The sequence below is a fragment of the Phragmites australis genome, chromosome 17 (genome assembly GCF_958298935.1).
Source record: "Phragmites australis chromosome 17, lpPhrAust1.1, whole genome shotgun sequence".
NCBI lineage: Eukaryota > Viridiplantae > Streptophyta > Magnoliopsida > Poales > Poaceae > Phragmites > Phragmites australis.
Genome location: NC_084937.1, coordinates 17,261,453 through 17,277,538, shown reverse-complemented (window position 1 = coordinate 17,277,538; position 16,086 = coordinate 17,261,453). Strand labels below are relative to the sequence as shown.

Here is a 16,086-nt window from a genome sequence, read left to right as displayed (position 1 = left end):
AGCGCGGCGCGGTGGAGCGCGGCGCGCAGACGGCGTGACGCGGCGCAGAGGGGCTGTGGCGCGTCGGCGGCAACAAGCTACGGCGCGCACGGACGGCGCATCCAGTGGGCTAGGCGACGCAGAGGGAGAGCGAACGAAAGGGAGGCGGGCTCACCATGACGAACGGCGACGGCGTGGGTGGTGAAGCGCGGCTAGGCGCAGCATGGCTAGACGGTGCTCGGTCCGGCGGCGGAGAGGAACAGCGAAGGCTGGCGTGGGACGTCGAGCACGCAGGAACGGCAACACGGCGCGGAGAGGAAAGAACGGCGCCGGAGGAGCTCGTGGCCGGCTGTGCTTGTGCTGTGATGCATATGCATTTGTGTGTATGTGGTTGTGTGTATGAGGAGGAGAGCGCCGGTGTGCTCCTGTGTGGTGTGTGTATGCATGTGTGTGGAGAGGAGTTGAGGCTTGCAGGCGAAGGCATGAGGGAGGAGAGCAAATGGCTGTTGGCTTGCTCGGTGGAGATCAGGGAGAGATGGCCGGCATGGGTGCTGGAGAGAAGGAGAGATGTGAGAGAGAGAGATATTTTGCGTATGAATATTGATTCAATTAAATATATTGAATTGCAAAAGATGTATTTGAATTTATAAATGAAATGTGTGATAATTCAAATAGATGTATTTGAATTGTATTTGTATTTGCAAGGATTCAAATTGAATAATTTGAATTGGTAATAGGATTTGGAAATATTCAAATTGAGATTGAATGATTCAATTTGAATGCAATCGAATCGAAATGGATTGGTGATAATTCAAAATGAGTTCGAATTGAAAATGGATTTGAGATATATAGGATTAAACTCAAATATGAGTATTCGAATTTGAATTTCAAATGAAGTTTGGCATAATTCAAATAAGGGTATTTGCATTAGGAGAAAGGTTTGAACTGGAAACCTCGGTATTTGAGAGAGGCTTGAATTCAAAGGAATTGAATTCAATTTGTATTTGAGCTGATAAGAATAAATATTGAGATTCGAATTTGAGAGACATTCAGTTCGAGTCGAACAAAATTAAATGGGGATAACTCAATTGAATAATTGAATTATAGATTTGAGTTGGATTGGAAGATCGATCTTTATGAATTGATTTGGATTAGGAAATTACCGAGAAGAACTAGAATAGATTCGAACTGAGAAGCATACAACACTCGAATCGCCACACAAAGAACCATAAGAACAATAAACCAAAATGCATATGCTCAATTTATGCAACGATTAATTTAAAAATTAACTTAGTGATCTTTGGAATACTTAGCCAAAATAATATATTTGAATATATACATACAAGTATATATACATCAAATATATACTTCCTTGGTTTTACATTAGTTTAATAATTAGAAAAAGTTTTAATTTGGAGCGAATTTTGCTATATTTTTATATGCTAAAATTCAGGGACCCTGTCAGAAAGTAGATGACCAACGACTTGTCTTTGGTCATCGAGATCAAGAACATATAGCAATATAGATTGAAAAGGAGAATGAGACTATAGGAACTAGGAAAAATGAAAGGTTATGTAAATTATGTAAATTGTGTTTTATCGATTGGATGATGATTCTCAATCGGCCATGATCCTCTCATATTTAAAAGGTGGCAAGTTTTAGCCATAAGAGATCATGACTCCTAATTCAAATCGAATAAGACTTACATATATGATTCAGCTATACCACACCACCTGATCTCCAAATTTCCTATAACTAACATATCTTTCCTAGTCGACCACATAAACTACTATATATTTGTCCGAGTATCCTTTATTGCAGTTCGACCTTCTTGGATTCGACTATATGCTTGACCTGAATATCTGCTCGCGTACTATCTTCTCGGTTTGACTACCTACTTAGAAGACAATTGCTCGATGTATCCATGTGCTCGAATCCACCCAGTTCTTCCGCCTATTCAAAAATCAATGTGGTCAGTGATCACCTGGTCGGTGCCCACTGGTCGTAGTCACCGGACGTGGTCACCTGGTTGATGGTGACTGGTCGGTGGTCGTGGTCACTGGTCACTAGTCGTGGTTACTCGAAGATCGTAGCTAGAGACCACCTTAGCTAGAGACCACCTTCACGCATTCGACCAGTCCCAACATTATCCCATTAAACCTATCATAACTGCTATGACCACTATAGATATCAAATCTTATCATCAACACATACCCCCTATTTTTGGTAAACAAACATGTTTGATATAAAATAATATCCTTAGTTGTACCTCAGAACAATGGTAAGCAACACATCAGCTATGTTTTATCAAAGTACTTTGCCGTACACTAGGATAATATTTCTTCAAGTATCGTCTGTTAATAGCTTTATGCAATTTCTCTCCTTGCAAGGTTTCTAACAAATAAGAATTTCTGGAGATGATACTTACAACTCTGTATGAACCTTCCCAGCTCGGAGACCACTTGCCAAACATATTGTCCTTTGACCCAATCGGCAGGATAGTCTTTCATACAAGATCTCTAATTTGAAATGACTTTGTTCTTACCTTCTTGTTGTAGGCTTTGGCTACTCTTAATTTGTCCTTCTTAATTTCCCTCAAAGCCTGTAATCTTTCATCCGTCACTTCATCAATCATGTCTATCATTAGATCATAGTAATCCATAGTCGACAGGTTATTCTGCTAGACCAACCTCAAAGAACCAAGGTTTATTTCAATAAGTAGTGCATCTTCTTGTCCATAAACAAGTTCATTCAGTGTTACTTTGGTGGCACTATGTCTAGAAATATGGTGTGCCCATAAAGCATCGGATAAAACTTCATGCCATCTTTTGGGGTGTTCCTCTATTTTCTTTTTGATACACTTAATCAAAATTTTATTATTAGACTCGACCTGACCATTGGGCTGGGCATAATATGAAGATGAATTGAGAAACTGAATTTTCAATGACTCGGTAAATTCACGTACCTAATGTGACATGAATGAAGTATCTTAATCCGTAGCTAAAGTTTACGAAATACTGAATCTATGAACAATATGCTCTAAAATAAAACCGATCACCTCCTTGTGTGTTATATTATTGAGAGGAACAACTTCAGCCCATTTGGTGAAATAATCAATAGACACCAAATAAAGCGATGACCTTTAGAAGGTGGAGGATATATTTGACCAATGAAATCCAAGCCCCATCCCCGGAATGGTCATGGCTTAATAATAGGATGCATCATAGCAGCAAGAACTAACTGAATATCACTAAAGTTTTGGCATGCCTTGCGTCCTTTATAATACCTGAAGCAAGCATTAAGCATAGTAGGCCAATAAAATTTAGCTCTTTTCAATAAACCACTTCATCTTGCATGCTGATTGATGTGTGCCACATATGCTTTTATGTACCTCTCCCATAACAATTCTTGCTTGATCTGAATCCAAGCACTTGACAAGCAAACCATCTACAACTCGGTGACATAGATCATCATTTAACAATGCATATTTGAAGGCTTATCACCGAATCTTTCTATCAACATTTTTGCTTGGATCCTTCAAATAATCAATCAAAGATCTTCTCCAATACTTAGATTCAACCACTTCAACTTTTTCTTTCATTGGAGAAGACATAACCAAATCCAAAAACTCATGTTTGGCTATATAATGACCAACATTTTCAAGTATCAATCTTTCAATCACAAAGAATTTGCCTCTATCAACTTAATAACCAGATGCTTGTTGTGCTAAGTCATTAGCCCTAAAATTATCATCTGTAGACACATGACTGATAGCAAAATCATCCAAGATGGCAATGGTGTCTAGACATTTGTCAAGATAGCTATTTAGTGATTCATTGAAACATCGATAATTACCATAAACTTGCTGCACAACTAGCAACGAATCACTAAAAGCTTATATATTCTTTACACCCATGGAGCTCAAAATTTCCAATCATAACAAGAGACCTCATATTCAGCTTGATTATTAGTAAAAAATATTCCAAACGACAAGATGTTTAAAAAACAACACCTGTATGTGAAACAAAAACAAGATTAACACCATATCCTACTCCGCAAGTCGAACTATCAAAATAAAGCTTCCATAGTTTAACAGATACATAGCCGACTTCTAAATCATGCTTATTATAAATTCGATGGTCAACAATAAAATTAGCCACAATATGGCCGTTCATAGATTTCAAAGACTCATAAGCCACATCATACTCTATAAGTGCGTAAACCCATTTGTCAGTTCTACCACTTAAAATTGGCCCTTGCAATATGTATTTGACCACATCAGCTTGACATGCTACCACACAAGTACTAGATATCAAGTAATGTCTCAACTTTGTGCAAGCATAATACAACAATAAGCATAATTTTTTAATAAAAACATACCTCGTCTCCTCTTCTAAGAGACTTCGGCTCAAGTAGGTCACTGCATACTCCTTGCCATAAATTTCTTGTGTCAAAACATCACTAATCATGTTCTCTCCCATAGCAACGTATAACCGAAAAGGTAATCAGGCTTTAGGTGTCCGAAGCACTAGAGGAGTAGACAAATATTTCTTGATCTCTTCATATGCAAGTTATTGTTCTGCCCCCTAAGCAAATTTAGTCTCATTATTTAACCGAAGTATAGGCATAAAATCACTAACCTTTTCAGACAAGTTTGATATAAATCTTCTGAAGTAATTTACCTTATCCAAGAACTTTTGCATATCTCTTTTACATGTAGGTGCTTGAACATTTTGTATAGCATCTATTTTAGCAGGATCTATCTCTATGCATCTCTCATGTATTATAAAGCCTAACAACTTTCTAGCTGACACACCAAAAACATATTTGAATGGATTCATTTTCAAACCATACCGACACATTCTCTCAAAGGCTAACTTCAAATCAGCTAAATGACAATCATTATCATCCGATTTAACAACTATGTCATCAATGTATACTTCTAATATAACTCCAAGCAAATCATAAAAGATTAAATGCATAGCTATTTGATAAGTAGCACCGACATTTTTTAACCAAAATATCATAATCACCCACTCAAATAAACCAACAAAACTAGAATAATGAAAAGCCGTTTTAGACATATCTTCCTCGGCCACAAAAATTTGATTATAGCCAATATTACCATCAAGAAAACTAATTGTGACAGCCCAAAGTCTGTAAGCACATAATTGAGCATTCATGAGTATCATTAACATCATAATTGAAGTGTTGAGCATGTAATTAATTCAATTAAAGCTTACCCAAAGTGGTTAAGTTAAATAATAATTGATGTCTTGTGAAGCAACTCACAATATTGCTATGCAACATAGGGTTGGAAATAATTTTAGAAATTAGTCCATGATAAGTGAGGAATATTTTTAATTTTTTTCAAATTTTTGGGAGATATTTTGAAGGCATAAAAATTACAACAAGTTAGAAAAGGGTGCATGTTTGAAGAATTTTAACAAAAAATTGGCTCAAGCTTTTTGGGTCGAACAAGTTAACATGGGTTGCACAAGAAACATAGTTTCACAAAAAATTTGTCCCACGAATGTTGGACCATGGAAAGATCTCCAAATAGATTAGAAAGGAGGGAAATCTTTTTCACCCAAACGGTTACGGTTCATCGCACATCTCTCCTCTCTACTCTCTAGTCGACTGTCGTTGTGGACATTTGCGGCCATTGTCCACCCACTGACACACGTCATTGGCGCTGACTTCCTTGACCCCGAGCACATGGCCACTGGCCTTATGCCCCGTTGCCGCTCGTCTCTTCCTCTCCCTCATTCTTCTCGTGCGCGCCCAGAGCAGAGCCAAGCTAAGCACCGCACCGCACTGCGCACCACAAGCCAAGTTTCCATGCTTGAGCCCCAATCTGTCGAGCTCGAGCTCCATCTGGCTGGGCCTGAGCTCTGTGGAATCTCCCCCGAGCTTTCCTCTCTGGATTCACTGTCGACCGATGCGTCGTCCCTCATCTTCCTCAGCTCCAGCGCATCCATTCCGCCCCTCTTCGTTGCACTGCCATGCCATTGCTCTCCGGCTTAATCGACTGCATGGTGAGCTTCCTCATTCCCCACTGAGTATTTAGCGCGTGCTCCTTTTCCTTTTGCCCGACGCCTGAGCGGGTCTCCGCATGCGCCATTAGCCGCCACTGCCTCGGCGCACGTCGCTGGCCGAGCTGCAACCAGGCTCATCGGCCAATAGCCATGCTATTGAGTTCGCTAGGGCATGTAGAAGCCATAGGTACCCTAGACTGGGCCGTTTGGGCTGTCGTTCATCGTCGGCACGCTTGGACCGAGCTGCTGCTGTGTCACCATCATTGTGTGCCACCGCTGGCCGCTCTCCAGCCGTTGTCATCGACCGCATGTGCCACCAGTGTGTTCCCCCTATCGTGCTGGTGCCATCTCTGCCCTCTGCTGGCTGAGCTGCGCCGCCGCTCGCCATCGGCGAGGCCGCCCGTGCAGCCCGGTGTTGTGCAGCTATGGCGCGTGTCAATTTTGACCTGTGGTTAAAATGCCAGGCCCGCTATCAGCGACTAAGGCTAGCTCCCCGCCGGTGCAAAAAAGTTTAGGGCCATTTAATAATCTGCTTATTTGGAAATAGCAAAATTGATTTATTGATCATGTGTTAAATCGATGGAACTTGAAAAATACATAGGAAATTGTATGTTGCTCCAAAAATTGTGAAACCAATTTTGTTGGGTTTCTATGAGCATAATCTACATATTAAAAATACTATGAGATATGAAATATGTATTGGAATTTCATTGGTTAATAAAATAGTTTTAAGCTTAATTAATCCAAGAAATATTAAATGTTTGTCAATAATCTGAAATAAGAAAACCTTTAGGCTTTAAACTCATGGCATGATGCATTGCACTATGGTCATACACTATGGAGTATCTTTCATTGTATGTTATTCATGCTCATCATTGCATGCGTTCTTTAGTAGTGAACGAAGGACCGGAGCGTGACGCGGGCGCGATCAAGGACAATGCCGAACTACCAGAGTTTTGCGAGTGTTATGCGGGTAGCGTCAGGTAGGCACCAGAGTAGCAAGGCAAACATCTAATCATATTGCACCATTTGGTTCAAATTGAATGGAGTTTAATTTGATAAATTGTGCTCTATGTATATTGCATGTTCAGTGAGTTGATATCGGGTTTGTATGGGTAGAACCTATGTTAATTTCATTACCTCTACCTTGAGTTGTTGTTCATCCATATCCTCGTAGCCTTTATGTAATTAGTGTCTAATTTCAAAGGTTAATCAAAATGCTTAGCACCGCGTAGGTCATCGGTAGTCGAGCGATGGTGCATCCGTTATTCTCAAGCCTAGGGCTTACTTACTGTTTACAATAATGGTTACAAAGTTAAGATGGATGAGTTGTGATGATGAGGCGAGATGTGGGTGGTGTTAGGGGTGTTTCTCCTGCCCGGATGTGGAGTTCCCCTGGGTAAGTCGGGAGAGGAGCTCAGACACCATAGACTGCTTGCATCGTTTAAGCATCGATCGTTGTTGCAGTTGGCTCCAGCACTTTCCGTACTAACCATATGTTGATCTAATGGTAAGGTAAGCCAATTATCATACGCCATGCTGACACTTATCTTGCGGCCCTACGACGCGTAAGAGAAAAAGAATAAGGAGAAGCAAGGTGTCAGGGAGCCGGAGCATGGCCAAGACTTGCTCGCGGTAACCCCGATGCCATAAGGGCATGTGCTAGTGGTGGTTCCGAGTATGAGAAAGGTTGTCACAAGTATCCTCTTGTGTGTACTTTAGTGAGTAGCACAAGACGAATGATTCTCGTATCGTGTGGGTAAAATGTAGCCCTGTAGGGTGTAAGAATAATTCAAATTATCGCACTCTCGGTTATGAGCATGTTTCTGTCCATTTGCAGCAGTCGTAGATTGTTCCAGTTACACATACATTCATGTTTATGTTGAGGTTTACAGGTTAGAAAGATATAGTTTGTTAAATATAGATGCTCATACGTATGTGTCTAGGTTGTGGTCGCATGTTATTTTACTATCTTTTCCTTGCTAGCGGCTCAATACATAATCCTTAGAGTCGGACTATCTACATATACCTTATATAGATTAAATCTTGCGAGTACCTTCGTACTCACGCTGTTCTTTCAGGTTCTGCAGGTGAGGATGAGTTGATCTTTGGCTACTTCACGCCCGCCGATGTTGGTGACGGGAATGAGTAGTGCAAACTATTGGAGTGACGGTGTTTTCGGGTGGTGCCTTAGGGCAAATGGCTCCACCATTCTTTTGTTGCCAATAGGTTTTATTTCCACTTCATAGTTTCTATAATCTTTTATTGAGAATTGTTGAAAATAATGATCCTCTAAAAGCTTGTAATATAATGTTAATTATTCGCTCTTTCTTAAACTTGTTGTGAAGCTATATATAGATAGGGCATGTGTTCTGATCTTAGACATAAAACATATGTCGGGACTATCGGAATAGTATTCTGATTACGTTGTGGGATTGTGCCAGCGGTTGAATAAATTCTGCAATGTTGCTAATGGAATTTATGTGAGTGTCACCCCCCCCCCCACTGCATAGACGCACAAGTTGATTATTTTTCGATGCTGAATCAGTTAATCAGTTATAGTTATGTAAGTACAGGGTGAAACAAAGCATACGCTGTTAAGGAAAAAAACAAAGCATCTGTGTGGAAATGCACGTAAAACGCTCTACTTTTTTTTTGGAGATTTAAAATGCTCTACTTTGTCTTCTACATTTCAGTTATTTCATTCTTTTATGAAATATTTCGTTGTTGCTTTTCTTTCCATGGGATCATCTAGAACCAGCACTTGACTTGGTCAACCCTCAACACAAGTAAGGTTCTATGAAAAGAATTGCACATCTCACAGACCTTTCAGTGTATACCCTTTTCCTGAGAACTGCATTGGTCCTCCCATTTGCCAGGTTTTCATTGCCGTTGCTTGCAATTTTGTAGAGGTCCTTGGGGTGCTTGCTCTCCAATACCTGAAAACAGTGCCATTGCAATTAACAAACAGGTTAATAACTGAAGTTTTACATTGTTCCAGGAAGCGTGATAGTCTCTAATGTTTGTTCCTTGTGCATATTGCTTGGTTCAATATATCTTATTTGTTGTTGCTATCCTTCTTCCAAACAGGAAGGATCTATCTTCGCAGCAGCAGATGATGCATGTGCTTATTGCTGGGATGTGGTATGTATTTTCTTGTGGTAAATGCTACATATAGGAGTCTTGAACCATTTGGAAGGAATTGTGGTTCTGCTTGAGAGTTTCTGTGCTTGAGGAGGTATCTGACAGTAATGTTTATCATGGTTGCTTCTTTCAGGAGAGTAGTAAATGTAAAATGATATTCAAGGGGCATACTGACTATTTGCACAGCGTTGCAGTTCGTGAGGCAAATAGCCAGGTATTTGATTATGTTACTATTCCATTTTTTGATGTAGATCTTGCCTACATTTTGTATCATCTCTTACTAAGCGCCTTATTCTTTTTTCTTTCAGGTGGTAACAGGATCAGAGGATGGGACAGCCCGTATCTGGGGTGAGCAATGATTTCCAATAGCGATTTTTTTCCTTGTCTTGTGGTTCACATGTAGCTTGATGATGTTTTTTTTATAATGAAGAGCATGTGCGAATTCAGATGGCAGCACAATGTTAAGAAATGGCTGAACAATTTATATTGAAAAAATACCTACCTATTTATTATGTATAAAGGGGAAAAAGCATGCCCAGCAAGCTGTAGCAACCTCTGTTCCTTTTGATTACGTGTTGCTTTCTTACTTTTCTGCATTATTACTCATAGCGTGCAAAAAATGTTGGTTTACCCATTTTACTGTATGATATGAAGTATTTGCTGCCAAAGGCTATGGGCGCCTGAAATTTCTTTGGTCATGCCTGTTCATGCTCTTTTTGGACGTTGCAGATTGCAGAAGTGGGAAGTGTCCTCAGGTTATACATCCAGTAAAGAACAAGGCATTTGAGAGCTCATGGTCAGTTGTGTTGCCATTGATGCAAGTGAAAGTTGGCTGGTATAATGCACCTTTAAACTGCTTAACATTATATACATGAAGTATTTTGTTGCTCATAACTAGTCTTCTTGGCATCATATGATGTTTATCTTAGCGTTTCTCTATTCTCGTTTGTATTGTCTTCAGGCTTGTGGCACGTCTAGTGGTATATCAGTTTGGAGTCTTATTTCAAATGAGTGCATCTTTAATTTGGATTGTCATGGTCCTGTCCAAGACTTGTTGTTTGACAAGAACCAAGTGAGTGATTGCCCCTCCATTTCCATTTACATCCTGACTAAACTAGTGTCTAGTAAACTAGAAAAATGATCTCTATTGGACAGCAAAACATATTTAGACAGATGATATCATTTTTAGTGATTTTACCAAGCATTATGGTTGTAGTGACTACTTATGCACCTATTTGATTACTTTAATGATTTCCATGCATCTCATTTGATTAAGGTGTATGATAGTTCCCACCAGTGCATGATCTAATAGCGGTGTAGTGCCTATTTCCAAGCTCATTATCTGTTTGACTGTAAAAACAATTAAGTTTCATGCAGTTATAAATTTATGGAGATCTGAAAATTGAGATTAGTTGTCCTTTAGAAAACACCTTACATTTGTGTGGGGCAAAATGCAAACAAAATGGAAGAGTCGCCCATAATGCTTTGTAGCCTGCAGCTAGCCTGCCAACTTTTTCAAGCTTTGCGGTTTTGCTGAATTAGGAGTTTAGGACGACAGAAATGGGAACAAGAGCTGACTTTTTTATAGGGATAGGAATTAAGCTGTAATACTTTAGCTGTAACCATGTTTCGCATGTTTTGTTTTATTAGAGATCTACTAGAGGTTTATGTAGACTTGGGAGACATAAACAATGTAGCAGCATCCATTATTTCTCGACTCTTGTGATCCAGAAAGCATGCTAACTGCCTTCATTTCCCTTTTCATTCATTTGCATCCGTTCAGATTTTAGCAGTTGGTGCTGAACCTGTGCTCTCCCGTTTCACAATCAATGGGACTGTTCTTTCACAAATAAAGTGTGCTCCTCAGTCAGCATTCTCTGTCTCTATCCACTCATCGGGGGTATGCACCTATCTCCCATCTGCTCCTCATTTGAACTTCTTGGCTTTGTTTTTACCTAATTCCAGCGACGCGCATTTCTGTTCACAATCATTAACTTTGTCCTTCAGATGGCAGCTGTTGCCGGATACAGGGGTCTGGTGGATGTGATCTCCGAACTTGGGAGCCATTTATGCACATTCGGTAGCCGCGGCCTGGACAAGTAAATTATCCATGAGCAGCAAAGCAACGCTCTTCGAACCTCATGTAGAGGCGGAGAATGCAATTTCCAAGATCAAATTGAGGCTGCTATGCATTGTGATGACTGTACTTTTTTGCGCTGCTGCTGTGCTAGTTTCGTTCAATGTTGCACCTGACAATGCTTTAGTGACCAAGATGGCTCCTAGACGGTAAATTGATGCTACTATTTCGAAGAAACGTCAAAAAATCCGTTCAAATTCTGACTGGTCTAAAAGCAGGTCCACGTTTTATCAGAGCATTTTTCAGTTGGTGCCTTTGGTGCATTCTCTCTATTTCTCATGTATTGAGATTTCCAACTAACCAAGTGCTGCTAACATTCATGTAGATCAACATTGAAAAAACATGTTTTCTTAGGCTAGAATTTGGGTACCAGTTTTTCTTCTTCGGACAAAATCACCTAGTACTGGTCTAAAAAAAAACCGAAAACCGTATGCACAGAATGAAATATGAATGAACGATTTTAGTCCATATTAACCAAGAGAAACAAGATACAAGCAATCTGGGAGGAGTATTTGCTAGCAGTAGGCAGCAAGCAGATTAATATAATTCCTACTAGATTAAAAGTCTATTTGTTTCAGCTACAGGTTGGATTGTAAAAGCTAGATTGTACAATCTAGTCTTTAAATTGTAATAGTCCAGCAATACAGCTTTCACAATGTAACTTTTTACAATCTACAAGTTCTTTTTCACAATCCACAGCTGAAATAAACAGTCCCTAAGCAAATAAAAGCTACAGATTACAGTACTAGCATACATTGTTGAAGTCGACTGATTTCATGTTCCACCAGACCACCACTGACCCCTATGTACAACACTAAGATAGACAGCCATGCAAACTACAGAAGTACCCAGTTTTCTGGCTAATATGTACACCAAATCCTTACTATATATACAGGTGCCAACAGAAGGTATCGAGCTGTCAATCACCATGGCTTCCAAACCAAATCAACAGACTAGCATGATTGTGTTCTAAGAATCTGAAGCACACTTGGAGCTTTACCTATCATGGATTCATTTTTGCGCGCACAGGAGGCATTTATCTCGTCCCCTTTGCAGTCATCGAAGATGATGGAACTTACAGCTTGGGCAGCAGCCAGCCAAGAGTCCAGCCAAGAAGCAATCCAGCGCCAACGATACCTACACCGACGGCAAACATGATGGCGTTGCGGAGGCTGCCTTTCCTGTTCAGCCTCCTACCTTTCTTCCATGTCCCATCTTTCCACTCTTGCCATGGTGCCACCTTTTCCTTCACCATCAACCAGGGAAGCTCAGGGAACATGGCTGCTATCTGATGCTCTTTGAACCTGAGCTGGAGGCATATGTTCTCCAGCTGCAGCATTTTCAGCCACTGCTTGCACGCAAAGAGATGCGAGGCCTGACGAAACAATAGCTTGATGACATGGTCTTTCTCGTCATAAGCTTTCTTGGCAGCTATCTCGGCTTCCCTAGCACGTGTTTGTGAATGGCGGAGGGCGTCTAGCAGCTTGGCCCTCTCGGAAGCATTCTGATATGTTGGCTTGCTGCCTGAAGTACTATCAGTGGAACTATAAGAATCCTGTTCACCCCTGCAGTCAAAATGTGATGATATTAATGCATGGGATGGACCAGGAAAAGGCTAACAAGTAGAAAACATCTAAGGTTTCCAAGTGCTGGAAAGAGAAGGACAAGATGGAATATACAAAGGATGTTTACCATCTGATAATATGATGCTCAGATCACTTCAAAATCAAATTTCAAGTAGCATAGAAAAAATGGCAATTCAAATGTAACCTTTGTTTGAAAACAAATAAAACTTAATAGAACTTTGTATTTACAAAAGGGCACTAGACGATTAGGAGAAAGGTATATTCTTCATTTTCAGCCTCTAGCTAGCCGCTCTCAAATGCAATATATGTAGATGATCCATATAAGTTTTTCTCTTGTACCGAGGAAAAATATATAACACAAAGGGAAAATTGCAAAAAACCCGCCTGCAACTTTGGGGGTTTATCAGACCGTTAATCGCACAATGTGGTGTCTGCATAACTTCCTAGGGTTCCTAGAGTGGTGTAGTGATATCTAGCTTCGCTTCCGATATCTTTGGGACAATTTAAATCGACATAACATTTCATTATTTAGGCTCCATATTCACATACTTTTGAGTATTCATCCTATTTAAGTGTGCAAAACAAGAGTGGCTGATCCAATTTAATGTTTCGGGAAACTACGAAAAATCGTTTTAGAAGCCACCATTTCATTTTGAAAGTACACAAGTACCATATCATACGGTTAAACAATGCTAGGTGGATATTTGATGCCAAGTAAGAGTTGCAAGGGATCGATCGACAAAAAACAAGCTGTAGGGGGGCTTTTCATCGACAAAAAACAAGTTGTAGTTTTTTTTTTTTACAAACCCCTAAAGTTGCAGGTGGGTTTTTGTAATCTTCCCTAACACAAAAAAAAAAACAACGCAAATCTACAAAATTTGGTTTTTGGTGATTGACTGCTTGTGAAACAAGATAACTGAAGACACTCACCCAGGCACATTATTTCTTTGATGCTGTTGCCAACCTTCCCCATCAGACAAATTTGTCTCATCGGCGCTTGGAACACTGTAGCTGCACACCATAGTGTCATGTACAGGATCTGGCTTTTTATCAGCATAAGTTAATGGCAGACCATAATCATCCTTATTTCCAGGGCCGTTCAATTTAGCTCCATGAACCTGTACTGTCTGAGTGGGTCTTGGCAGATCATTGTTCACGATGTTTTGCATTGCTCTTTCAGCAACAAGGGAAGCCAAACCGTCAACATCAGCAATTTGCCACCATGGCTGAGACTTCTTGCTTTCTTCCCAAGGTGCATGCATCTCACAATATTCCTTCTGCGGCTTCCTTGGAAACAAAGGATCAAAAGTTTTGAACTCCATAAACTCTTTGTCCTCGTGAACACAGTTGTTGGCATTTCCTTTGCACTTGAGACTCATTGGAGAATAGCCAGCAAGAGTCTTTAACTCTTCCAAACCTGTTTCAGATGTTTGCTTCATGAAAGCTGTTGAAACGATCCATGGAGGCTCAAAAGGATCCTCACTCTTCTTACCTTCGATATCCTCAAGTTTAGACACTGGCACTAGACCTTCCATTTTCTTCTCACCAGCTTCCCCACTCATATAGTTCAGATGCTCCCTAGCAAGACCCATCTGGCACCCGAAGTTTGGCTGCAATTGAAGCCACCACTGGGTATCCATCGGCAGATTGGAGTTCATCAGATTCCAGTTTATAGGCATAAAATTAGGGATATGGTGATCTTGCGGGTTCATAGGATTTCCATTGCTCGTGTCATGCGGTTGCAAGGACGGCGGACAGCAGGCAAGCTTCGGAGCTCTCTTTGCATCCTCCTGAACCAAGCAGCGGTTAGCAGCGCGTTGCCAAGCAGCTCTCGCTTCAGCAGCCGCCATCACTCTCACATGCTAACAACCTTTCCATCACAAGATTGTTTGGCATCAATTCAGTAGGAACTTGATCCATAAAGAGAACAACATTAAGGACAAAGAATTGCTCTAAATTGGGGTCACAGCATAACATGCACTATCCACAAATGTTCAAACTACCATTAAGTAGACTTATCACTTTGTCCATCAATAATTGCTTAGCATCAAAGGAGTCTAGATGCTACAAGGAACTCAAATAAGCTCAATAAATAGGTGGAGGACAACTGTCTTTCAAACATGCATGTAACGTCGAAGTACACGTAATGTCCATAACCAATCAACCAATTGCCAATTTCAGAGTGGAAACCTCCAGAAGGGAAAAAAAAACAAAAAAGATTGCGCAATTCCTCGACAGGCTCTCCGATGGGATCACAGCAATTGGATCTGTCCCAAATCAGACGCTAAGCAGATGGCTGTTGAATTCCTCAACTTCAGAATCTGCCTAGACGTATTATAATCAAGATGTCTAGCAGGTAGATCAGATCATCACAAGGAAGAAGGAAGCTAAACCAGGTAGGGTTCCTCCGTTCTTGGCATCACAAGAAAGGAAAAAAACTCAGATGAAAGTACAAGTTAACTCACCTGGAACCTGGACCAGCAACACCGCATCAGGCACAGGCCTACAGGACGAAGGCGAGTTCTTCTACACCACTATGCTGCCGATTCCTTCGGATCATCACCGCTGACTGAATCAAGAGCCGAATCCCCACTGGGGGGACGACGACGAAGAGGAGGAAGAGACGGGAGAGAGGAGTAAAAGGAGGGATCTTTCCGCCTTCTCCCTTCCCTTGTTGCTCCTCTGGATAACGACGTGAAAGCAAAGAGTGATATCGAGAAGAAACAGCAAGTAAAGTGATATTTTTCCCCCTCTACCTCTCCTTTTCTTGACTACCTCTCCTCGCACGCAGGATGAACGAAGTGAACACAGGGAGGGAGCCTAATAATAAACTGCTGTTTCTGCACTGCTCACTACTACCTAGTCTGACAGAAACAGATCTTTTTTCCTTTTCTTTCTTTTTTATCCTTTTCTGGATCTCCCAGATTTTATGTAGCCGTTTTTCGGCAGAATTTGGTAGCCATTCTTCAAGAAACAGCGTCATCTCAATTTCCGGCAGAATTTGGTAGCCATTTTTTTAAAAAAAATCTTAGTTACTAGTCCAAGAAAGTGTGCAGAGAATCCGTGCCGCCTCTCTTTCGGCAGAATTTGGTAGCCATTTTTTTTAAAAAAATCTTAGTTAGAGGACCTATCCGTTCGTTTCCCCCTCCAATTTGCCGACACTCCGGGGACGCGTGAGGTGACACTGAGCGTGAGAGGCTGA

At 40.7% G+C, this 16,086-nt stretch overlaps 2 protein-coding genes across 4 annotated transcripts; one reads left to right on the top strand and one right to left on the bottom strand.

Annotated features, from left to right (window-relative positions):
• Positions 1-7,845: 7,845 nt before the first annotated feature.
• Positions 7,846-11,482, top strand: LOC133897781 (THO complex subunit 6-like; the record flags this gene model as incomplete). Its single annotated transcript, XM_062338603.1, is given in 11 exon segments — positions 7,846-7,859; positions 8,762-8,806; positions 8,928-8,988; positions 9,108-9,161; positions 9,295-9,375; positions 9,470-9,509; positions 9,891-9,956; positions 9,959-9,996; positions 10,123-10,233; positions 10,945-11,061; positions 11,169-11,482. Coding segments are annotated over 11 exon segments (723 nt in total), but the record flags the coding sequence as incomplete, so codon positions are not given.
• A 401-nt stretch (positions 11,483-11,883) lies between these two features.
• On the bottom strand, positions 11,884-15,685 carry LOC133896786 (uncharacterized). 3 transcript variants are annotated; one of them, XM_062337421.1, is made up of 4 exons: positions 15,350-15,685; positions 14,377-14,754; positions 13,815-14,301; positions 11,884-12,863 (listed from the first exon to the last, which is right to left on the bottom strand). In XM_062337421.1, the coding sequence occupies exons 2-4, from the start codon at positions 14,732-14,734 to the stop codon at positions 12,374-12,376; spliced, it is 1,335 nt and encodes a 444-aa protein (XP_062193405.1). In that variant the 5' UTR covers positions 14,735-14,754; positions 15,350-15,685; the 3' UTR covers positions 11,884-12,373. The 3 variants fall into 3 exon arrangements, with proteins under 3 accessions (XP_062193405.1, XP_062193402.1, XP_062193403.1); XM_062337418.1 differs by having other exon boundaries at positions 13,815-14,754; positions 15,350-15,684; XM_062337419.1 differs by having other exon boundaries at positions 13,815-15,685.
• Between the last annotated feature and the right edge of the window lie 401 nt (positions 15,686-16,086).